Below are 25,522 nucleotides of genomic sequence, written 5' to 3'. Positions count from 1 at the left end.
ATTTTTAAAATATTTTTAGAGTTTTAGATTTTCTTTCCTTTTACAAATAACTTTTAGTTATACTAGGACTCTTCTAGGGAAAGTTTATTTGCAATTTGCAATTTTTAGAAATTAGGCCTTAAAAGAGTTTTATTAGAATTAGGATTTTTATTAGAGTTAGAATTTTGCTATTTTTGGTAATTACGAATTTTAGTTTATTTTTTTCCTATATTAATGGTGTAAGGAGACACATTAGGAAATCATCAATTATTGATCAATCAATTTCGAATTTATTAGAATTTATTTCTATTTTCTGCTTTCTTTCCTCGTGGATTCGAGAAGTCTCTGTGAGGAGTCCAAAGAAGTTACGTAGATTCAGAATAGTTATCCTCTTGAGGAAGACGGTGCTCGACCACACGTCCTCCCCTGCGTCAATGCTCTATATCATTGTGTTCCCACGATGGGGTTGAGTGGGAGATTGTCTGAAGTATGCATGTCAGACATGTGCCCACATGCAGCATGCCGGACATGTGCCCAACATATATGGTAGTTTTGGACAACATATATGTATATACAACATGCATGTGTGCCACATGTGGGTAAGGGAAACCCCTAGTGGGGCCCACCTTGCACATGTCAGTAGCCTCCACTACCGCCTCTCTCCTTATTTAAAGGGGAGATGAAGGGTGGTGCTCACACGCACCAAGAGAGAGGGTGAGAGCTCACGCCACTGCATGTCGCACGTACATCGCGCGCGCACACACACACACCATGCATGAGCTCACGCCACAGCATGTCGCACGATGCATGGTGTGTGTGCATGATGTACGTGCGACATGCAATGGCGTGAGTGCGTGTTGTATATGCAGCGTGTGTTGCGGCATACAGAATGGTCCACTCTTGTGATTTCTTGAGGTTGCGTGTGTTAGCATACCATCGTTACTATCGGATCAGGTAAGTGAATTAGCTTATCTTTTCTTTCTGTAGTTGATTTGAGCAGCCCACCAGTTTCCATGTTTTGACTCTCGATTCGGTTGTGTAATCGTGTCGTTAATTTGATTCACAATCATATAAATGAACCTAACCTGTCATGTTGTCCATCTATGCCCAATAGATGGAAGATAAGGCCAAATCATGGATGAATATATCAATTGATCTGTGATTATTTGTATGGTAGTAGTCTATGAAATGTATAATTAAGTGGTAACTAAACATGCACCAAGTAGATGTTATCAACCTGACAAACCCCTCATTGGTTCACTTGGTGATTGATCGATTGTCTAGACAGTGGATCAACACCTCTTGGATTGACCCCTAGTCCAAAAGTTGCAATGGTTTGAGAGATAACCATCTAATTTGCCTCATATTTTGCTTACATTCTAATATGAGATCATGATATTGATGTATAAAGTGGATGTCACATGGACATCATGGTAGGCCCCAATAGAGCTTTAGGTTACAGGGACTCTCTGTAACAGTGATTGCAAGAAACTAGTATCTATGCATAGGATCCATGGAATATTATACTCCTACATGCCCCTTATTTTGTTTAGAGAGGTTTTCCTACTATCTAACCCGACCTAAGTTGCTATAACCATTAGATCTGGGGCCATGATCCAATGATCCAAACCGCTTAGGTGATGCTTCACTGCAGATGGAAAAAATCTTTATGAATTAAAAATCCTATAAATGGCCCATGAAAAAAACATTTAAATAAGATGATCCCTTTTGTAATGTAAAAAGATGTAGAAGACCATACTATTTACACCCAGCCTATCATGACTATATTAGATGGCCTGAAAGATACCATATAGTAGCCATGTACAACATGTAGCCGATATGAGTGCCAAAGCCAAGAGGCCAATGACGTTTTTGTGTTGAGAAGCATTAACTACTAGAATTCCAACAAGAGCAACCCTCTATAAAGCAAATTATCTACAAAAATAATTATATAACAAGCATTAAATACTATACACCAACAAAAGTAATCCTCTGCAAAGGAAATAGCCCAGCAATGTGAATACTCTAGCAAAGCTTCCTTAGTATGTTGCGATACAGGAATAACAATAGAAGAACATATGCTTCATGTACACATGGCCTAGAGCAATAGGCCACACTTACATGGAGCAAGGTCACCGTCTCTCCAAAATATAAAAGTAACACAGAAAGAAGAGCTCAAGGCCTCACGCCAACACAACCACATACAAAACCTTCAGCTCTATGTTGCCTGTCCAATCTCTTGTCCCTCATGAATGCATATCTCTACTAGTTTTTGTTCTCAAATTCTTCACTTCTATCCAACACCATGTTATTGTAAGTCCAAGACTCCTAGTTTTTATCATAGTCTTTTAGTTTAGTTTTCGCTACTGTTTAGCGCATCGTTGTAGTAAGCCGACTAGTTTGGCATCAATATCCATGACCTCGTCGTTGGATCCCCTGACATTGATAATTCTTTAGTCACAACATGCTAACCTTACATCATGATTGTCTAGGCCCGGAGTACTATCAAGACTACGACTGTTTCACAAACACGTACTGTTATTGGTAATATGTTCTACTTATTTTTCTTTTGTCGATTGTACTTCATCATACTATAAATTTAATAAAATCAACAACTCAATTATTATTTTTAGATTTTCTCTCTTATTACTTTTTGTTAAGGAAATACGATTAAAACTATCATCACGGTATAAATAAATAAATAAATAAATAAATAAGTAGTCATTGTGTTCAAGGTAACAAAGATCCTTCTCCTCTCTAAATCAATCGCTTGATTGCTTTAACCAAAAAAATGGCTGAATAGTTAAGCTGATCTTCTCAAATTTAATTCCAGGCTGGCTAATTCCACATCTAGGGTCATAAAGAATTTAATTTAATTTGAGTCCAATATGACTGGGCATGCCCAACACTTAATATATTTACACACGTTTACTTAAAATTAAATCATTCATTTGATGTGTAACCATGTCTCCTAACCGAGTAACAAAACTATTTTTTGGGACAGCTGATGAGAGACAGACCTACTTGGCTACAGTAGACATTCACCTTCCATAGTTCAGCCAACACTATTTTCTGACATAAGAAACCATATGCTACGGCCATCCAGTGACCAACGTCACATAAGGTCTCTTTCCATCATTGATCTTGACACCAGTTGTTTTTAATGGTCGACCTACACCGTTCATCAAGGTATACTAACCCCACTGTTCCATGTGGTGTGGCCCAATTAAGTTTTTGATTGACCTGATTTTTGGGCCAGGCCATAACATTAAGCCGGCACAAAAGATGGCCGGAGAGGATGTCAGCTGCTGTGGGAAATTCTTGTTCATTTGAATTAGAGCCCAGGACCAACCCAGGCATAGGACCGGTAAAAGGCCTATGGCCAGGACAAGCTGCCGGCCCGAGTGATCAGGCAAATCGGATTGCGTACCGAGTTACTTAGTAAGCTCTTATCGAATGAGTAAACTCATTTGGGCACACCTTGAATGTATGTGGTTTATCCACGCCGTCCATCCATTTTTCCACCTCATTTAAGGGGTTGATCCCAAAATTGAAACACATCTAAAACCTAAGCAGATCATACCACAGGAAACAGTGAGAATATTGATTTCCACCATTGAAACCTTGCTAGGACCCACAATGATGTTTATTTGTCATCCGACCTGTTCATAAGATCATACATACATGGATAAATGGAAAAGCTTGATCCAAAACTTCTGTGTGCCCCAATAAATTTTCAACGATAGATGTTCAATTCACACTGTTTCCTGTGGTGTAGTCCATTTAAGCTTTTTAAATTCTTTATTTTTTGTCTCAATTTCTAAAATTATCTACTAAAATGGATGGACGGAGTGGATAAAATATATAAACCATGGTGAACCTCACAGAGTTTACTCAGTACGCAATCCGCTTCCGTGCTAAGGCGTTACATTGGGTACTACCCCACAGGACATAGCTAGAGACGGACGGTCCTGTAACGGGATCTGTGGGTCCACCGTGATGTATATGTTTTATCCATGCCGTCCATACATTTTTACAGATGATTTTAAGCCATGAGACCGAAAAGACGACAGATTGAAAGCTCAGGTTGACTACAACACAGAAAGTAGTGGGGATTGATTTCCTACCATTAAAAACTTCCTGGGACCCACCAGATGTTTATTTTACATCCAATATGTTCATAAGGTCACGTAGATCTTTAAGAAGGGATAACATAAATATTATCTTGATCCAAAACTTCTTGGGGCCCCCAAGAAGTTTTCAACGGTGAGCTTTCAATCCCCACTTTTTCCTGTTGTGTGGTAGACGTAAGCATTCAATCTACATCCTTTTTAAAATTATACCATAAATGATATTTAAAAAATTATGGACGGCGTGGATAAAACATATAAATAAATTTGGGCCCACAGAGCCCCTCACAGGACCGTCCGTCTCTAGTTGGGTACCGGTGGAGGTATTACCCAGTCCGCGCCCGAGTACTGACATACAGTCGTTTTGTTTCCCGCGTCAAATGCATACAAATTCTCTCCGTTCTTTTCCACTCTCCAACCCTTGGCATCTCCGTCCTCTCTCTCTCTCTCTCTCTCTCTCTCTCTCTTTCTCTCTCTCAAATCCAAACCACCCATCTCTCTCTCTCTTAAATCCAATGCCACCCATCTCTCTCTCTTAAATCCAATGCCACCCAACTCTCTCTCCACCTCTCTCAATTCCAAAGACACCCATTTCAGAGAAAAGCCATATCAATGGCCACTTCCAACGCACAAAACGAAGGCATGTTCATGGTCTTCTCACACCCATCTCCCCACATACATGAAGCCATCTCCTTTCTCCAAAGCCCCATCTTCCTACATATCTTTTCAGCCTCCACCCATCTTGCTTTGATGCTCCTTCTTTCCATGACATGGGTCATCAAGAGATGTAACATGGTGAACCCTGGACATTCAGAACAGAGGCCAAAAGTCCGTAGCTTTTCGTATTACAAGCTTGCCCTTTTCTCTTCTTTGGGTCTCTCTTTATTTCATCTTGTTCTTTGCATTTTCAACTATGTTTGGGATGGATATGGTTGGTCTGATGACAATCTCTCCCTCCAATTGGATTTAGTATTTAGAACTCTTTCTTGGTTCATAATCTCAGCATACTTGCATTTTGAGTTCCATCATTCGAAAGAGGAGAAATTCACAATTCTTCTGAGGATTTGGTGGTGCTTCTACTTCTTCATGTGTTCTTCGTTCTTCGCTCTGGACCTCATTTACTATCAAAAACTTGGAATTCTTCCAACCCATTTGTGGGTTTTGGATTGTGGGTCAGTTCTCATTAGTTTCTTCCTTTGTTATGCTGGATTGTATGGAAAAAAGAATGGAGAAGAAGAGATGCGCCTTCTTGAAGAGCCTCTTTTGAATGGGAATAACGTTGGTGGATCTTCCAATAGGAGCAAGAAGGATAATGTAACTCCATATGCAAATGCTCGTCTTTTTAGCCTTCTTACTTTCTCTTGGATGAATCCATTGCTTAAAGTTGGTAATAAGAAGACATTAGACCTCGACGATGTTCCTCAGCTTGCCAATGATGATAGTGTTAATGGGATCTTCTCTGTTCTAAGAAATAAGCTTGAAGAAGATAGTACTAGTAGTAGAGTTGGAACATTGAAATTGGCGAATGCGTTGTTTTTCTCCGTGTGGAAAGAAGTGCTATGGACAGTTCTGTTCTCGCTTCTATACACGGCGTCTACTTACGTGGGTCCCTACCTTATTGATACCTTTTATCAATACCTTAATGGCCGTTCAGAATTCGCAAACGAAGGGTACGTTCTGGTTTCTGCATTCTCCACTGCGAAGCTTGTTGAATGCCTTTCACAGCGGCATTGGTTCTTCAGGATGCAGCAGGTCGGGATCCGGGTCCGTGCAGCTCTGATCGCGATGATATATAAGAAGGGTATGTCGCTATCGATCCGGTCGAGGCAGGGTCATACTAGTGGAGAGATCATCAATTTCATGACTGTTGATGCAGAACGTCTTGGGGATTTCAGCTTTTATATGAATGATATATGGACGGTCCCCATGCAAATCATGCTGGCTTTGTTGATCTTGTACAAGAATCTTGGGCTGGCTTCAATTGCGGCTTTTGTAGCGACCATTGTTGTTATGCTGATGAATGTCCCGTTGGGAAAGTTGCAAGAGAAGTACCAGAAGAAGCTGATGGAATCAAAAGATGTGAGGATGAAAGCGACGACTGAGATCCTCCGGAACATGAGGATCCTCAAGCTCCAAGGGTGGGAGATGAAGTTCTTGTCCAAGATAGCCGTGCTAAGGAAGAATGAAACGAATTGGTTGAAGAGATTTGTCTACTCATTGGCTTTGATAATGTTCATCTTCTGGGGCGCACCCACATTTGTGTCTGTGGCTACATTCGGGTTTTGCGTGCTTATGGGGATACCGCTAGAATCAGGAAAGATTCTATCTGCTCTTGCAACATTCAGGATATTACAGGAGCCCATTTATCGTCTCCCCGAATTGCTTTCCATGGTTGCTCAGGCAAAGGTTTCTCTTGATAGACTTGTATCGTTCCTTTGCCTTGAGGACCTTCAGACAGACGCAGTAGAGAAGCTTCCCGGAGGTAGTTCCAATGTTGCGGTCGAAGTGATAGATGGGAATTTCTCCTGGGATCTGTCTTCATCGAATCCGACTCTGAAAGATTTGAATTTTCGAGTATTACATGGGATGAAGGTGGCTATTTGTGGAACAGTTGGGTCGGGAAAGTCGAGCTTGCTTTCTTGCATCTTAGGAGAAGTGCCAAAGATATCTGGGACTGTTAAATTGTGTGGGGCCAAGGCCTATGTTGCTCAGTCGCCGTGGATACAGAGTGGGAAAATTGAAGAAAATATATTGTTTGGTAAGGAAATGGATAGGGAGAAGTATGATTGTGTTCTTGACGCATGTTCACTGAAGAAAGACTTGGAAATTCTAGCATTTGGCGATCAGACAGTCATAGGTGAGAGAGGGATCAACTTAAGCGGTGGACAGAAGCAAAGGGTTCAGATCGCACGTGCTCTGTATCAGGACGCGGACATTTATCTGTTTGATGATCCTTTCAGTGCTGTTGATGCTCACACGGGAAGCCATCTCTTTAACGTATGCCTTATTTTGCCTCATTGATTCTGACCTTTTGTTATTTTTTCACTTATCACATCCCTGACATTGATCATTATTCCAGTAAATTGATAATGACAAATTCTGTTTATTTACAGTTATATCAGGTAATTTGTTTAATGACAGCTAACCAATGAGACGGTCATATATATAACTAACTTATAGTCATAAAAATAATTCAAGAGACTGAAGATGGAAAACCCAAAGTGATTTAATGGACAGATGATTCTAGTGGGCTCAAAGATCGACTGTGTCGACTAGAAAATGATTCTTAAATACTCTGTACATGGAACTCATGAATGAAACTAAATAAACATAAATTTTTCTATCCCTATAAATGGATTTCAGGACCCATCAAGTCAGTTAAAATGAGTTAGGAAAGTGGCTCACCTCAGCAGTCGAATTGAGCCAATTCGAGTCAACCAAGCGGAGTTTTGGGTCTGTTGTTGCAGATTTCAATTCTTCCAGCATTTAGGTTTTTTCATCTTGGAGAGCTTTAACACATGTAACAAACCTCTGAATGGCAGGAGTGTCTACTTGGGATGTTAGGATCGAAGACGGTGATCTATGTTACCCATCAAGTGGAGTTTTTACCTTCCGCCGATCTTATCCTGGTGAGTATTTCTCTGTCTGTCTCTCCTTTGTTTTGGTTCCACTACCCCCAGATAAGTGCATCATCAATGTATGAGAAAGATAACTCTCTGGTTTGGCAGGTACTGAGAGATGGGAGGATTACACAAGCCGGAAAATACAATGATATTCTCAATTCGGGAACGGACTTTATGGAACTTGTTAGTGCACATAAGCAAGCTTTGTCAGCCCTTGATTCTATAGAGATAGAGGATGATTCTGAAGCAAATACTAATGTGGAAGGCAGTTCCAGTGATATTGGAAGTAGCAAACGAACGGCCCCACACGCGGAAGTAGAGAAGAGAGAAGATCAGAATGTTAAGAACGATGAAACGATTGGGCAGAAGGGGCAGCTCGTTCAAGATGAAGAAAGGGAGAAAGGCAAGGTTAGCCTATCAGTCTATTGGAAATACATTACAATGGCATATAGAGGAGCTCTCTTACCATTGATATTGCTAGCCCAGATTCTCTTTCTGATCCTTCAGATTGGTAGCAATTACTGGATGGCTTCGGCAGCTCCAGCGCCAACAGATACAAGAGCCCCAGTTGAAGGATCGGTTCTCATTCGCATCTATGTTGCTTTGGCAATTGGAAGCTCCATTTGCGTTCTTATTAAAGATTTGCTTCTCGTTACATCTGGATTTAAGACGGCGACTCTATTGTTCAATAAAATGCATATGTGTATATTCCGTGCCCCCATGTCATTCTTCGATGCTACTCCAAGCGGACGTATCCTCAATAGAGTAAGAGACCTACACTTCCTATTTGATATTTTTATGCGATTACAGCTACACATTTTTAAGTCGCCGTTGCTCTTTACAGGTGTCAACTGATCAAAGTGCAGTAGATATAGCCATTCCCCTTCAAATTGGGTCATTTGCTTTTTCAGCCATTCAGCTGCTGGGAGTCATTGTAGTAATGTCACAGGTGGCGTGGCCAGTCTTCATCATTTTCATCCCTATGATTGCGACCGGCATTTGGTACCAGGTAATGCTTGTAGCTGATCTGGCTTCTCGTATTTACAAGGAGTTGAATGACTAGATACAAAACTCTTTGTGAAAATTCAATCAGTGTCCCTCTTTATGGTGTTATTCTATTATTAGAATGTTGCTGTAACTCCTTAAATCTTCAGGCAACTTCCTATGGTGTTGCTTATGTTTGTAATTCCACAGCAATATTACATACCTACATCACGAGAGCTAGCGCGTCTGGTTGGAGTCTGCAAAGCTCCAAAAATACAACACTTTTCTGAATCTTTATCGGGATCGACGACAATCAGGAGTTTTGACCAGGAATCAAGATTCATGGACATAAATCTACGCTTGATCGATGCATATTCACGACCCAAATTCCATACTGCTGGGGCAATGGAGTGGTTGTGCTTCCGCTTGGATATCTTGTCGTCCATCACATACGTCTTTTGTTTGGTTTTCTTGGTATCAGTACCGAAGGGAGTAGTAGATCCAGGTATTAGTGGCATCCATGGTTCAATGATCTTGCATCCATATTTTTGTGGAATTCCCTCAACTTCTCATTGATCACACACATGAAGACCAGAAATCTTACTCTTTCTATCTTCTTTTGCAGGCATTGCAGGCTTAACAGTAATGTATGGGCTTAATTTGAACTTACTACAGACTTGGTTCATATGGAATCTATGCAATCTTGAGAACAAAATCATATCTGTGGAGAGAATATTTCAATACATGAGCATTCCTAGTGAACCCCCTCTTGTCATAGAAGCTAATAGGCCAGGCCCTGATTGGCCAATGAAAGGAAAAGTCGATATTCATGATTTGCAGGTAATCTCAGGTCTTTTACTGCTGAAGCTTCTTTGTAATCAATGAAAGCAAGAAACTCCATCTTTTAAAAAAAATCTGTGTTGGACATGTTGAAACAGCTATAGGAAATTCATCAATGTATCTTTTTTTCTTTCTTTGATATTATTTGCAATGATTCACATGGTTTTGGACTTTTTTCTGTTAATTAGATTCCTTTTTCTATGATTATGGATCACCTACAAATGTTTGTAGTTTAACTTAACCTACAACCATTTTTAGCATGCAACCGATTGAAAGTGATAACTCTGCTTTTCTATATGTTCTTATAATCACACAAGTCTGTCTATGCTCATATGTGCATGTGGTACAGGCAAGGTTACTGGGATTGAGTTGCTCCAGCAGATGATATGGGAATGGATTTAATCCAGGATAATTAATCACTTGCTCTAAAAGCTCGAATTGATAGAGCATGGCGAATTAATCCCTTTATCTCATAGCCCAGGCCCCACTTCACGTGAGTCAGGCCCTTGGCTGAACCCTCCTCGTAGGCCCCACTTCACATGGGTCTTGCCTCACGCGAGCCACCCGCCTCACATGGGCCGCTCACCCCGAGTGTGCCCCCGCTTCACACAGGCCACCCCACTTGAGCCCGGCGTGAAAATGGCCCTGCATTAGAATGGGTACGCAGTACACTACTTCCTCTAATGTGTGGGAAACTAGGGGTAGGATCATGCGCATTGCTCCGATATATACACTTAGTTCTATATGATATTGTAATTTATCTAAGAAATAATTATCAATAATTATTATTATAGGTCCTTCATGCATAATATTATACATATGTATGACGTCGCATAAATCAAAGTATTAATCTCTACATTTTGAATATATATTGACATTACAAGTTAATCTACATTAGGAGTGTAGATTAATCTAGACCAGTAAAAATAGCGATCTGGATTGCAAATGACCCATAATTTAGATCATGGGATTTGGAGTGTAGAATGTAGGGGTTTTTGGTGATTTAGGTAACATTGGTTATAGTCTCTATGTTATGATTTCTTGTTATTGCTGTCCCCTTTCTTCTTCTTCCCTTTTAATAATTTATAACATCCATTTGGAAATTTTGGATACAGGTTCGTTATGCCCCACATATGCCCCTTGTTTTGAGAGGTCTTACATGCACTTTCTTGGGTGGGATGAAGACTGGAATTGTTGGGAGGACAGGCAGTGGAAAATCCACCCTCATACAGACACTCTTCCGCATCATTGATCCGGTTGCTGGTCAGATTTTGATTGATGGCCTTGACATTTCTGCTATAGGACTTCATGATCTGCGATCCCGATTGAGCATCATCCCTCAAGATCCAACTATGTTTGAGGGGACTGTGCGAAGCAACCTTGATCCACTTGAAGAGTACACGGATGAACAGATTTGGGAGGTGTGTTTGTTATAGTTTGTGAATTCCTAACAACATTTATATATATTTTTTCATCATTGGATTCTAATGCGTACTGATTTGATCATGTGCTATTCTTTTCTGTTTTAGGCTCTAGATCGATGCCAACTTGGGGATGAAGTTAGGAGAAAGGAAGGAAAGCTTGACTCGAAAGGTTTAAATTCTTTTGTTAATCTGACATTTACTTCATTGAACCCAACCATACAGATTATCGATGGGTTGGGCCAGATGATCCACCCCGACTCAACTCAAAACCGAACAAATGAACAGATAATAAGTATAGATACCTACACATGATGTATGCATGTTTGTATGTATTCACTAATTAGGCAGGGTTGGCATACCTTTAGCCCCATATTCCATTCTTAAAATGGATTTGTTGTAATGCAGGGAGGGACGTGGTGAGGTCGATCACCGTCTTCCTCAGTGATAACTACTCCGAATCCACGAAGCTCCCTGGACTCGTCATGGAGCTTCCTCAAATTTACGAGGGATAAAAAATGGAAATAATTTCTAATAAATTGGAAATAAATTGATTGATGATTTTTTTTTATTTTTTTTTTAAAAAAGAAATTACAATCCTATAAATAGTGAACTCAAACCTAGGATGGAGTTTCAGACTCAAACTCCTAAAAAACGTGACTTACTATAAATAGTAAACTTACTATTTATAGATGGACATGATTCCTACTAGACTTCATATTTTTGGCCAAAAAATAATACGTGTCCAATTTGGCCTAACCACGTTATTCTCCTAATTTTTCTAAACCCTTTTCATGTTGGACACGACTCCTAAAACTCAAAGGATCAAAAGTTATGATCGAATTAAAACTTACTATATTTATAGTAAAACAGAAATAAAATGGACTTTCGACCGTTGATCTGATGGAATCTCGCAAATCCAGCGTGGGCGACCCGGCATAGCAAGGTTGGTTGGCTAAAGTAGCTTCTCCTACCCAAAATCATATATAATATGTCGAGAAACTCATTCCGGTTTGCGAGATATGACTGTTTTAAAGTTTTGAAAGTCCTGATCACCTTCGCCTCCGATCGGGCCTTCTCTGGTCCATCTTGGCCATGAAAGTGTCTGCTACCTGCTCTACATCATGTTGTCATGCCAGGTTAGGTTAGTCAAGCCCAACCCAATAACAATTTGAAGTAGGTCAGGTCAGACTATAGGCTAATGGGTTGCAGGTCGGGTTCCGACCATAATTCTTGGCCCTTAACAGGTTAGCTCCAAGGGGCTGACCTCAACCGGACGCAAACCCAATCCATTTTCACCCGTAGGTGCTGGTCTACTGTGAAAGGTTATAATGCTCGAATCTTAAGGCTTGATTCAACTCACTAGATGACAATAGTTTTATATACAACTTGAAATTGTAATTTGCATATGAAATGATGAAATTTATTACTATAGGTCCCACCTGTTACACAGCACGCCAACAACGTAGTGAACCGAGATCCAATCTCTGGTCTAACCCACAAACGATAAACAAGAAGAAATATAGACTAGAAACAAAATCAAAGCATTCCAAACAAACCACAAGACAAGATATATGTGGAAAAACCCCAACAAGGGTAAAAAAACTATGGATGCAAACTTCCACTATGAAGAAAAACGAAGATTAGAAGGCAATATACTAACCTCTCCCTTAGAAGTATAGAGAAAACCATTTGCCCACACCTTAGAATTATTTTCCATACCCTAGAAAAGCCCTAGGGACACCTATTTATAGTTTAGGCAACTCCCCTTTTGCACCTCTGCGAAAACCGACTCAAATTTCCGCAGTCTGTATCAAATCCGGACTCAAATCTGCATAAGATTGACTGGTCGTGCGGAGTCTTCGACCGGTCGAGTGACACCCTCGACCGGTCGAGCACATCCCACAGCTGGTTGAGCACCTCGAAAATTCAAAATCCCAACTCGCTGGAAAACGAGTCGAGCCAGTCCACAACTGGTCGAGTGGGCCACTCGACCGGTCGAGCAGGGCACTCGATTGGTTAAGCGGCCCCCAGATATGGCTCCACATCTCAACAATCTCCCACTTGGAGACACATCGCCATAAACCTTCGTCTTCTACATCCGGAGTGCACCACCTCCCCGTCTTCAAGCCTGAAGACCAATCAAAGCTGAACAGAGCTTCAGCTTCTCCCGTGTGACCGCCTTGGTCAGCATATCCGTAGGATTCTCACTTGTATGAATCTTCTCCAGAGTAATCGATCCGTCTTCCAGTAACGAATGTATGAAGTGATATCTGATGTCAATATGCTTGGTCCTTGAATGAAAGGCTGAATTCTTAGCCAAGTATATTGCACTCTGACCGTCACTGTACAGCTTGCAATCTGCTTGCTTCTTACCCAACTCTTCCATGAAACCTTGCATCCACACCATCTCCTTGCATGCTTCTATAGCCGCAACATATTCTGCTTCCATCGTACTGATAAATACTATCTTCTGTAACTGAAAGAACCAACTGACTGCAGCACTACTAAGATAAAAAATATAACCAGTAGTGCTTCTTCTGCTGTCGATATCTCCTGCCAAATCTGAATCCACATAGCCTTGTAGCTTGATTTCTGATCCTCCATAACACAGCCCTACATCCTTAGTACCTACCAGGTATTTAAGGATCCACTTCACAACTTTCCAATGTTCCTTCTCGGGGTTGTTCATGAACCTGCTAACAACTCCCACTGCTTGAGCAATGTCTGGCCTCGTGCTTACTATAGCATACATGAGACTCCCAATAGCTGACGCGTATGGGACTTTAGCCATGTAGTCCCGTTCCTCCTGCGTCTTTGCACCTTGCTCCTTAGATAGCTTGAAGTGGTTGACTAATGGTGTGCTAACCGGCTTAGCACCTCCCATATTGAATTGATCAAGTACCTTGGCTATGTACTCTGCCTGTGACAAAACTAGTTTCTTGTTTTCCCTGTCACGCTTTATCCACATGCCTAGGATTTGTTTTGCAGCTCCTAAATCCTTCATGACAAATTATCTAGACAGTTTGTCTTTTGAGATTTGAGATGTCTTTCATACTTGAACCGGTCACAAGCATATCATTAACATACAAAAGAAGGATGATATACGGCGTATCAAACTTCTTCAAATAGCAACAGTGGTCTGCATGACATCTCCTAAAACCGTTTCCCGATATGAAACTGTCGAACTTCTTGTACCACTGCCTTAAGGCCTGCTTCAGGCCATATAGACTCTTTTTCAGTTTGCATAATTTGTTCTCCTTTCCTGGGGCCACGTATCCTGTCGGTTGATGCATATATATCTCTTTTTTAAGGTCCCCATGAAGAAAGGCTGCCTTAACATCTAACTGCTCTAGATGTAAGTCCTCTGTAGCCACTATACTCAAGACCATGCGAATTGTAGACATTTTCACTACCGGTGAAAATATTTTAGTGAAATCGATACCTGCCTTTTGTTAAAACCCTTTCACAACCAGTCTAGCCTTGTACCGTTTCGAACCATCGTGCTCCTCCTTCAGTCTGTAAACCCACTTGTTATGAAGAGCTTTCTTACCCTTGAGTAGAGTGACTAGCTCCCATGTACGATTAGACTCAAGAGAGTCCATCTCATCATCAATGGCTTGCTCCCACTTAACTCGTGTATCCGACTGTAACGCCTCTTCAAAACACTCCGGTTCACCATTATTTGTCAGCAGTAGATAATGTAAGGAGGGTAAGTATCGGACCGTGGGTCTCCTCTCCTGAGTAGAACTCCTCACAACCGGTGTATGCGGCTCTGCCTCATAATGCTCCTGCGCATGATCATCCTATGGCGCTGTAATACCTATGTCCGGTAACTCTTCTAACTCTAGGAATTCTTTCTCCCCGGCCTTATTTTCCTGTACACTGTCCTTATGCATCACTTTTTCATTGAAAACTACGTCCTTGCTTCTGATGATTTTCCTGTTTTCTGCATCCCAAAACCTGTAGCCAAAATCATGCTGCCCATAGCCTAAAACGTGCACCTCCTAGACTTCGCATCCAGCTTGTTTCTGTGCTCTGCATCAATGTAAATATATGAAGTGCAACCGAATACTCTAAGATGTGTAAGGTTTACTTCTTTCCCAATCCACGTTTCTTCTGGTAGCCCACCATCCAATGGTGCTGAGAGACTTTTATTGATGAGATATACGGCAGTATTCACAGCATCTGCCCAAAAGGTCTTGGGCAAACCTGCATGTAACCTCATGCTCCTGACGCGCTCAAGGATGGTCCTGTTAATGCGCTCAGCCACACCATTTTGCTGCGATGTCCCTGTAATCGTTTTTTGATGGTTGATTTCATTTGCTGCACAATACTCCTTAAATCTCTTATCATAGTATTCTCCCCCATTATCAGATCTGAGACATTTTACTGTTTTACCTGTCTCGTTTTCTACTATTATTTTTTACTTCTTAAATACATCATACACATCAGATTTGTGCTTTAAGAAATAAATCCACAGTTTTCTACTAGCATCATCAATAAAAGAAACAAAATAGCGTGAACCACCAAGAGATGATACCTGTGCCGGTCCCCACACATTAGTGTGTACAAGCTCCAACAGATGCATCTTTGGAGCGCGTCCTGTCTTCTTGAAACTTACCCTCTTCTGCTTGTCATACACGCAGTCCTCGCAGAATTCCAAGTCAATGACTTCAGCCCTGGTAGCTTCCCTTTTGACAATGGCACTTTCATCCCTTTCTCACTCATATGTCCCAACCTCTGATGCCATAACTGTCCATTCACTCTAGTTGATGCGACTGCGAGTGAACTATACGATCTTAAAGTCACGTACAAAGTACCTTCCTTTTTGCCTCGAGATATCACCAAGGCACCTTTTGTGATCTTCCAGGAATCATTGGTGAATGTCGTCACATAACCGGTATCGGCCAACTGCCCCACTAAGATCAAGTTCCGTCTCAAACTCGGTACATGTCTGACATCCTTCAATTTCAAAGCCGTTCTGTCTTTCTGATTTATATGAACGTCTCCCTTTCCAACGATACTGCACGGCTCATCATCACCCAGGTTGACTCTCCCAAAGTCACCTGACACATAATCACGTAGAACTTCCTTACATGAAGTGGCATGAAACGAAGCACCTGAGTCTATAACTCAAGACTCATTCCTCGCATCAAGAGACAAGATCAACACCTCTGTATTACTCTCCTCAGATAGATTCATTGAATCCTTCCCGCATTGAGAGCTTTCTTCTTGTTTCTTAAGCGCCTTGCAATCACGTTTCATGTGCCCCTTCTTGCCGTAATGCCAACACCCATATTTGTCTTTCGGTCCCTTGGACTTCTTCCTCGACTTAGAACGCCCGTGTTTATTGCCTCATTTGTTTAGCCTATTCCTTCAACGTTTAGAGCACTCCCTGAATCCCTGAAACTCCTGATGCCTTTCTTCTAAATTTTTCGCTGAGAATTAGACCAGCCACATCATCAAATTTCAGCTTTGTCAACCCTGAAGAATTGCTCATAGCAAGCACCAAACCATCCCAACTGTCTGGCAGACTCGACAAGATCAATAACACCCTGACCTCATCCTCAAAAATAATACCAACGGATTCCAACTGGCTCGTGACTGTATTGAACTCGTTTAAATGTTCAGTCACGCTCCCACCATCTGACATCTTCATGTTGAATAGTTGTTTCATAAAATGAACCTTGTTGGATGCTCAGGGTTTTTTATACATGGTGGCTACGACTTCCATTAATTCTTTTGTAGTTTTCATCTTGGATATATTGAAGGTGACGCTTTTAGACAAAGAGAGTTGGATTGTTCCTAAAGCCTTCCGATCTAATAAAAACCATTCATCATCTGTCATCTTTTTTGGTTTCTTCTCTTTTCCTCCTAGAGGAATATAGAGGTCATTCTGATACAGATAATCCTTCATCTGCATCTTCCAGAAGGCAAAGTTTGAACCATCAAACTTCTCAATTCTAGTCTTTCCTTCTTCCGTCATCGCTCTCAATAGAATTAAACCAATAGCTTTGATACCAGTTGTTGCGCAACACGCCAACAACGCAGTGAACCGAGATCCAATCTCCGGTCTCACCCACAAACGATAAACAAGAAGAAATATAGACTAGAAACAGAATCAAAGCATTTCAAACAAATCACAAGACAAGATATATGTGGAAAAACCCCAACAAGGGTAAAAAACCACAGATGCAAACTTCCACTATGAAGAAAAACGAAGATTACAAGGCAATATACTAACCTCTCCCTCGGAAGTACAGAGAAAACCCTTTGCCCACACCTTAGAATTATTTCTCATACCCTAGAAAAGCCCTAGGGACACCTATTTATAGTTTAGGCAACTCCCCTTTCTCACCTCTGCGAAAACTGACTCAAATTTCCACAGTCCGTATCAAATCCGGACTCAAATCTAGGTAAGCTCGACTGGTCGTGCGGAGTCTTCGATCGGTCGAGTGGCACCCTCGACCGGTCAAGCACATCCCACGACTAGTCGAGCACTTCGGAAATCCAAAATCCCAACTCGCTGGAAAATGAGTCGAGCCAGTCCACGACTGGTCGAGTGGGCCACTCGACCAGTCGAGCAGGGCACTCGACTGGTCGAGCGGCCCCTAGATGTGGCTCCACATCTCAACACCACCTGCATAATATTATATGTATTTATGCTGTTGTATAAATCAAAGTACTAATCTCTATATTCTGAATATAGATTCACAATACAAGTTAATCTACAATAGGAGTATTTCATATAAGCAAAAAATAGTGATCTGTATGAAATGACCCATAATTCGGATCTTTGGGTTCGGAATGTGACCAAGGGGCTTCGGCGAATTGGGTAACATTCGTTGGTAGTGTGCTTATTGAGTTCACATGATGTGACGGAGTTCGAACGTGACCTAGTACTTTCAAGATGCCTTGAAACTAATAGCAGCGCTTGTATCTGTTCAAGTACAATATTGTCTCACTGAATCCAGTATCTGTTGTGAATTGCAGTGGCTGAAAATGGAGAGGACTGGAGCATGGGTCAGAGGCAGCTGGTCTGTCTAGGAAGGGTGATATTGAAGAGGAGCAAGATCTTGGTACTTGATGAAGCAACTGCTTCAGTCGATACTGCGACCGACAACCTGATTCAACAAACACTAAGGCAACAGTTCTTGGATTGTACAGTCATCACTATAGCACATAGGATAACATCTGTTCTCGATAGCGACATGGTCTTGCTTCTTGATGATGGTTAGCAACTTACTAATCTAGCTTTCTTCTTCCATCTTTTTATCCTTTACTAAGAACTTGATTTTTATTTTAATTATTTTCTAAACAGGTTTGGTTGTGGAACATGACTCGCCAACAAAACTGTTAGAAAACAAATCATCTTCATTTTCAAGACTCGTCTCTGAGTACACTGAGAGGTCAAGCTCAAGTTTTGAAACTTGAACAGTTTCGTAAATGGCTGGTGATGGTTGGTCTGCATTTAGTTGATACATGACCTCGATTGATCGATGATGGTGATAATGGGATGTGATTATATTCAAGACGTCTTCTCTCTTGTGCTGCAAGCACATAAGCATTTCCTTAATATTCTAACTGAAAGAAGAATCCCATGTTTTTGTCGATGGTAACCTTCGCGGTGCCACTTAAAAATAAGGTAATCTCATTTTAGTAATTGCATGTGCTAGAGACTGTGATTGTAGATTATGATTAATCTTCACCAGAATGAAATATGATCTCTAATGCATAACTACCATTAACTAAAATGAAAATAACTCAAATGGGCATGTTTGGGTGCCACTTAAAAATGAGTTCATATCATTTTATTTAATGGTAATTATATATTAGAGATCGATATTTTTTTGCAGGGATCACAGCGAGACCTTGGCAATTTCTCGGTTGGAAATTTTTCAAGAGATTTTCAAAATTTTAAGTTTTTCTCAGGATATTATCGGAAAATTCTCATCAAAAATAATTATTTAAATAAATAGATATTATATGTTAATATAACAAATTCATTGATGTTTTAGTATTTTTCTAAAATCTGCTGATGTGTTTAAAATCTCTGCTATATTTGTTACACGGGTGGAGATTTTTAAAACAATATAACCTAAGGGTGCACACGAAACTGGTAAACCAGACTGGAACGGACCAGATCGACTGCACGGTTCGGTTCAATTCTGAAAATCAAAGAACTAGTTAGTTTAGTTCGGTTCTTAGTTTGATGTAGGACATGAAAATTTATATATGCTATGTAAGATTCCAGGCTTTAGATCATACTAGTTCAGAAACAATCACACAAAATTTCACATCCCACAAAAAAGTCAAGCATTCAACAAGGGGAATCTATGCGGGTCCAGGCCTACACATGATAGGTCTAGATCAATTAAAGTTATAGACCAAATAATGCTCAAAGGAGAGTAAATTCATCCACACATGTACAGAAATATTTTTTCAATCCAAGGCCTTCACAAGTTTCGATTCGAGGTACCCTAGGGTTAGAAAAAGGGGCAAAGAAATTAGAATTTAAGAAAATATGGGGTTAAGGTTAGGGAAATCAGGTAAGAGAGAAGTGAATGAGATGAGAGAGTGAACTTGAAGCCAATCCGCGCGTGTGGACAACAGGCCAGGCCTGACGCACGTGCGTTGATGGCTGTCCGCATGTGCGTGGGGCCCACGAACCCAAAAACCCTTAGCTAGGGTTTGCTCGGCCAAGGCTAGGCTACACAACCACCAAGTTTTAGCCCGATCCAAGGTCTGGTCCACGTGTGGTGCTCCACCGAAGTTTTAGCCCTCCTGCAGGGCCGGATTCCGGAAATTTGTTTCAGAGAAGGATTGGTTGCAAAAAAATGATCGATTTGAAGGTTGAATGGCTGTAAGAAAAGGCCGTAAATATGGATGGTAAGAGATGGGGACGAATCGGGATGGGTGTGGCTTCGCACCACGGTAGTAGCCCTTCGTAGAAGGGAGGGTTTTGCACCCAATTAGGCTTTCACAACTCAGAGAGGAGCAGAAAAACGCAGAAATTTTATTCAATCTTCAATAAGAAAAAAGACTATAAGGGGTGCCTATTTATAATAAAATCTTATACCCCAAAACTCGCGCTATGTGCACAACCTATTATTTAGAGACGAAGTAACCACAAATAACAACTAATCAAATTAATCTAAACCGTCCATGATGTTCCTAATAACAATAATAACCAAAACTCAAAGTACTAGATTGTTTGGAATAGTGGGCCACGATCATGAGAACCCATGGTGGGATTTAAATGACGATTGGGTCCACTCCAAGGAACCAAAATGCAGTCCTCTAACTAGGAGGTCCCTGGACGTCATCGATCCAGATCGATGGTGGGGCCCTCCTCCTTGCGTACGTGCGTAGGGGGGGCATGTGCGTGTGATGTCCTCATCAACTCTTCCTGGCTGCGAAGATTTCGCCACTGGCGAAATAAAACTCCTGAACCGCTCTAAGATGTGAGGATCAAGTGTCTGAAGCTCCTCCTTAGTGAGCCACGTACTATCTGAAGTTGAGCGTGACTTCCACTTGACCAGGAACTTTTGAAATCCGCTGTCCGACGTTTATACTATCTAATGATCCAGGATATCCTCTATCTCCTCTCTGGGTGTGGGAAGGGTGGGTATGGGAGGTAGAGGTTGGGAAGATGTCATGGATCAAGGGACAGGTCTGAGGAATCCGGTTGGTTAGGCGAAGGGCAGGACAATGTATCAGTGGTCCCCTGAAAAGCAACTAAATCCTCCACATTAAATGTGAAACTAATTCCCATGGAAGGTGGAAGATCTACCACATACACATTGAGACCGTTTCATTTTATAATTTTGAATGGTCTAGTGTTACGTGCGTGTAATTTACGAATGGCCCCCTGAGGGTACCGCTAGGGCCTAATGCGGGCCATCGCAGAGTCCCCTACATTGAATTCCTTGAAACGTTTATGCTGGTCTGTAGAAAATTTGTAATGTTCATTACTAGTAGCGATCTTTCGTCTGATTTTTTGATGCAATGAATGAATGTGCTGCGCAAAAGACTCTGCAAAATCTGATGGCTTATGGGAGAGTGACATAGGGATAAGATCAATAGACTTCCTAGGCTTATAACTAGTAACGACTTCAAAAGGACTTAGACCAGTGGACCTATTGACATAACTATTAAACATAAACTCAGCTATAGGTAGTACAGTATTCCATGTCCTGGTGTGCTCCACTACTAAACATCTGGCAAACTCCCTAGGCTCCTATTGACCATCTCAGTTTGACCATCGGTCTGAGGGTGGTAGGCAGGAAAAAATTAGAGCCTAGTATTCATCATGTGACATTGTGTCTTTCAAAAGTAACTCATGAATTGCACGTCACTATCAAATACTATGGTTTTTGGTAACCCATGCAGTTTGACGACCTCACTAAAGAACAACTTGGCAACATGAGATGCATCGGAGGTCTTAAAACAAGGAATGAATTGTGGGCCATTTTAGAAAAATGGTCTACGACAATAAATATGAAATTGTGTTTCCGAATAATCTTGGGGAGTCCAAGCATGAAGTCCATACTGATGTCCTGTCAAGGGATGAATGGAACTGGCAAAGGTGTGTATAATCTTGTATTTTGCTTTTTCTGCTTCGCCAGTTGACAAGTATGACATTGCCCTATAATTTTGGCCACGTCTCGCTTGAGGCTTGGCCAATAAAACCTATCATCCACTAGGGCAATGGTCTTGTCTCGATCGAAATGACCCGCGACCCCTCCTGAATGTGACTCCCAGATAAGAAAATCACGGAGGGAGGTGTGAGGTATGCACAAGCGGTCACTCATAAACAAACATTCGTCTAAAATCAAGTACTCACTGTTAGCTCCTGACGTACTCCCTAACAATGATGTGTATACAACTCTAAAATTTGGACACTCAGAATAATCTTCTTTGATGTACTCACGGCCCATGACTTCGACACTCATGGAATTGAGTAACACGACTCGACGACTCAACGCGTCGGCAGACTTATTCTCTACACCGACCTTGTGCTTAAGTACAAAAGTGTACTCTTGAAGGAATAACACCCACTTGGCGTGCCTAGGGTTTAATTTCTTCTGAGAGTTCAGATATCTCAAGGCCTCGTGATCTGAGACAAGACGAATTCTTGTGGCAATAGGTAATGACACCAGTGGCGCAGTGATTGCACTACCGCATAAATTCTTTGTCATAGGTGGAATATTTTTGTTTCGCTTAATTTAGTTTCTCACTAAAAAAGGCGACAGGGTGCCCTTCCTGACTAAGTACTCCTATGTTGACTCCTGATGCATCACATGCGACTTCAAAAACTTCGAAAAATCCAAAAGTCTGGTGAATGGAGTTTCGGTCATCCTGACATTTATCTCCTTGAACGCCTTCGAGGTTGCCTTTGTCCATTGACACTCTTCCTTTTTTGTGCTCCGTGATGGGAGCCATAATGGAACTGAAGCTTCGAATGAACCGCTTATAGAAGGTGGCTAAGCCGTGAAAGCTGCGCAACTTGTAAATATTGCGGGATTCATGCCAATTGATAATGGCTTTGACCTTCTCGGGATTCACTGATACGCCCTCAGCTGACATAACAAAACCTAGGAAGATAATACTACTAGGCAAAAATACACACTTCTTTAGGTTGGCGTACAATTTCTCGGCTCTAAGGATCCCACAAACCTGCCTCAAATGGTTGAGGTGTTGTTCTTTGATCATGCTATAAATCAAGATATCATCAAAGAATAGGATCAGGAACTTCCCTATGAAGGGCCTTAACACTTGGGTCATCACACGCATGAAAGTGCTTGGGGAGTTAGTCAGCCCAAAAGGCATAACTAGCAATTCGTACAGCCCATCCATCGTCTTGAAGGACATCTTTCACTCATCAGCAGGGCGTACACGGATTTGGTGATAGCTACTATTGATGTCAATTTTCAAGAAGATAATAGCATTAGCCATCATATCCAACATGTCATCAAGATGCAGTATGGGAAACCGATACTTGATTGTGATTTCGTTGATGGCCCTACTATCAACACACGTCCTACATATGCCATCCTTCTTAGGTGTAAGAAGGGCGGGCACGACACACAGGCTCATGCTCTCTCGAATAAAACCCTTTTCTAGGAGCTCATCAATCTACTTCTTTAACTTTGCATCTCCTTTCGGTTCATTCTGTAATGAGGGAGGTTTGATAGAGTTGCCCCATGGACTAAATCAATGGCGTGTTGTATGTCCCTCATAGGGGGAAGCTCATCCGGTAGATCTGTAGGAAAGACATCACGAAACTGATCCACTACCGAAATAACCTCAGTGGGTAACTCTACACTAGCCTCCGGTGCACTCTCCGTAGCCATAAGGGCGTACACTATCGAGTTCGACTCAGTCTCTCACTCAAAGTCCTTGGCATTTAGAATATGGAAAGGTTTAGACTTGGACTTCGATTCCCTCAATTCTTTTAAGCCGCTCACACTACTCTGCGTGGTGGACTCCTTTTCAGTCGTGTTCTTGGATGGAAGTGGATTTAGTTTGACCTTTTTGCCCTCAAACTAGAATGTATACACATTTGAATGACCAAATATTGTAACATCTCTGTCATAGAGCTAGGGCTTACCCAGAATAATATGGCCAACATCCATGGGAACAACATCGCACCAGATTTTGTCTTTATATAATCCAAACTGAATAGGAACAAGACAACGGTGCGAGACTGGAATGGAAGTCTCGTCAACCTAAGAGACTCTATAGGGTTGAGGATGGGCTTCGAGCTTCAAGCCCAAATGGCTCACCGTACCAGTTGATGCCACATTGGCACAACTACTACTGTCCACGATCATCTTGCAACTCTTATCCCCACACTTTGCATAGGTATAGAAGATCGTGTTACAGCACCAATCTTCGGTATTCTTTGCTTGGGCAAAGGTATAACGCACAACTGTCAGGATCGTAGACTCTTGCGCTCCCTCTTCCTCATCACTAAGGGTTTCTGCTGGCTTATACTCTTCCTCCTTACCGTCACTTTCTGGGGGCACTACTTCTACTTACCCATCAATAAAGAGCACATTGGTACCCTCTTTCGTGCTGCACTGGTGGGTAAAGTGACCAAACTCTTGACACCCAAAACACGTAGTTGCTCCACTTGTACGCCAGCTAAACCCGATAAACTCTTTACCCTTATCATCCTTGGGCCTGGACTGAGAACTACTGGAAGGTTTTTTTTGGTATCAAGTACTAGACTTGGCCCCAGAAGGGTTGGCCTTAGCGCCAGAATCGCGAAACTCAAACTGTCTTCCCACAGATGCTTTAAGGTATTACTCGACCTCCAATACTACTTGATACATTTGTTCAAGAGTGTCTATATCATTAGCAAGCAACTCTCTCCTAATGTCAGAATGGAGGCCCGTCTTAAATCGAGCAAGGGTGAGTACGAGGTCTTCATCAACTTCACAATGGATCAAGTACTCTTTAAAATTCTCAATGTATTCAGCAACACTCATGGAACGCTGTCGAAGAGACTGCCATTCATCAACCGACCTCAAGTGGTAAGAAAAAGAGTGGTATTTTTCCTTAAGAGTTTCTTTCATTTCTTCCTAATGGACTATTGGGAGTTCCCTCGCCCTTTCTTTCTTTCGCTCTACAGTATCCCAAAACCTCTTTGCTTGGCCCACAAGCTTCATCTTGGCGAATGGTCACTCCCCAAGTATAGGGTTGTGATGTAGTAATAAACTCAGTAAGACCGAGGTCGAATCCCAAGGGACTGAAACCTGTACGTTATCTGAAACTAGGTAGAATTAGAACTAGACTACGATGAAATCTAAATTGATTATAATTTGAGGAGTAATAATGAAATATTAATGTAAAACTTAAGAAATTTAGAGGTAGGAAACTAGGGATTCAAAGGATCCACTTGTAGAGATCAGAGAGATCTTATGCCTGTTTCAAGAACTCAACTGGACTTAGAGTCTCATCTTCATCCAGTTGAAGGGTGTAACCATGAAAATCAACTGAACTTCCTTTGATATAGTTTTCAAGAAATGAAAGGTATATGAATTAGAATGGATTCCATCACCAAACCATGCCCAGGAGACAAAGTAAACAACAGAATTAAACTAATTAAAAACCAATCAACATGTTATGAGGGTTAGGAAGAGTTTCGTCATCCAACCATGCCCAAGAGACGATGGTGAACAACAAGGCTTCCTGACATCATAATCAAAAGAAGGAAAGGAACATGCTCAAAACTATCGCAGACCCATTGTAATTTTAGTCACAACAGACCATTAAAAACTGAAAACATTTCCTTAATTAAACTAGTATCAAGTTCAATTCAATCTAAATAAAAGGCATAAACAAAAAAGTCTCCCCATCACGCTACAAGCTTCACCTCTTAGCCCTAGCTAAGAGGTTTAGCTCAACATGATGGAGCTAGATCTCTCAAAAATAGAAAATAAAAACATAATAAAAGAAATTTCTAAACAAATACTTCTCTATTTCTCTTCCTCTCTCCCTGACGTCCCAGCCAACTGAATGCCTCCACCGCAGA

The 25,522-nt window shown here is 41.4% G+C and overlaps 1 protein-coding gene across 3 annotated transcripts; it reads left to right on the top strand.

Annotated features, from left to right (window-relative positions):
* Positions 1 to 822: 822 nt before the first annotated feature.
* LOC131223233 (ABC transporter C family member 3-like) lies at positions 823 to 18,591 on the top strand. 3 transcript variants are annotated; one of them, XM_058218565.1, is made up of 11 exons: positions 823 to 933; positions 5,334 to 7,106; positions 7,652 to 7,738; positions 7,838 to 8,497; positions 8,577 to 8,741; positions 8,927 to 9,221; positions 9,342 to 9,556; positions 10,672 to 10,977; positions 11,086 to 11,149; positions 17,974 to 18,213; positions 18,302 to 18,591. In XM_058218565.1, the coding sequence occupies exons 2-11, from the start codon at positions 5,349 to 5,351 to the stop codon at positions 18,412 to 18,414; spliced, it is 3,903 nt and encodes a 1,300-aa protein (XP_058074548.1). In that variant the 5' UTR covers positions 823 to 933; positions 5,334 to 5,348; the 3' UTR covers positions 18,415 to 18,591. The 3 variants fall into 3 exon arrangements, with proteins under 3 accessions (XP_058074548.1, XP_058074547.1, XP_058074546.1); XM_058218564.1 differs by lacking the exon at positions 823 to 933 and adding an exon at positions 2,817 to 3,103; XM_058218563.1 differs by lacking the exon at positions 823 to 933 and having other exon boundaries at positions 4,650 to 7,106.
* Positions 18,592 to 25,522: the final 6,931 nt, after the last annotated feature.

Source organism: Magnolia sinica, chromosome 13 (genome assembly GCF_029962835.1).
Source record: "Magnolia sinica isolate HGM2019 chromosome 13, MsV1, whole genome shotgun sequence".
Taxonomy (NCBI): domain Eukaryota; kingdom Viridiplantae; phylum Streptophyta; class Magnoliopsida; order Magnoliales; family Magnoliaceae; genus Magnolia; species Magnolia sinica.
Note: the sequence above shows the minus strand (reverse complement) of the source record. Positions and strands in the feature narration are given on the sequence as shown.

What these genes read in the sequence shown, in the direction of transcription:
- LOC131223233 (XM_058218563.1), top strand. Translation starts at nt 4,722, where the DNA reads ATGGCCACTTCCAACGCACAAAACGAAGGCATGTTCATGGTCTTCTCA. An exon ending in GCGGACGTATCCTCAATAGA is followed by an intron (nt 8,498 to 8,576) that starts GTAAGAGACCTA and finishes TGCTCTTTACAG; the next exon opens with GTGTCAACTGATCAAAGTGC. An exon ending in CGACCGGCATTTGGTACCAG is followed by an intron (nt 8,742 to 8,926) that starts GTAATGCTTGTA and finishes GTAATTCCACAG; the next exon opens with CAATATTACATACCTACATC.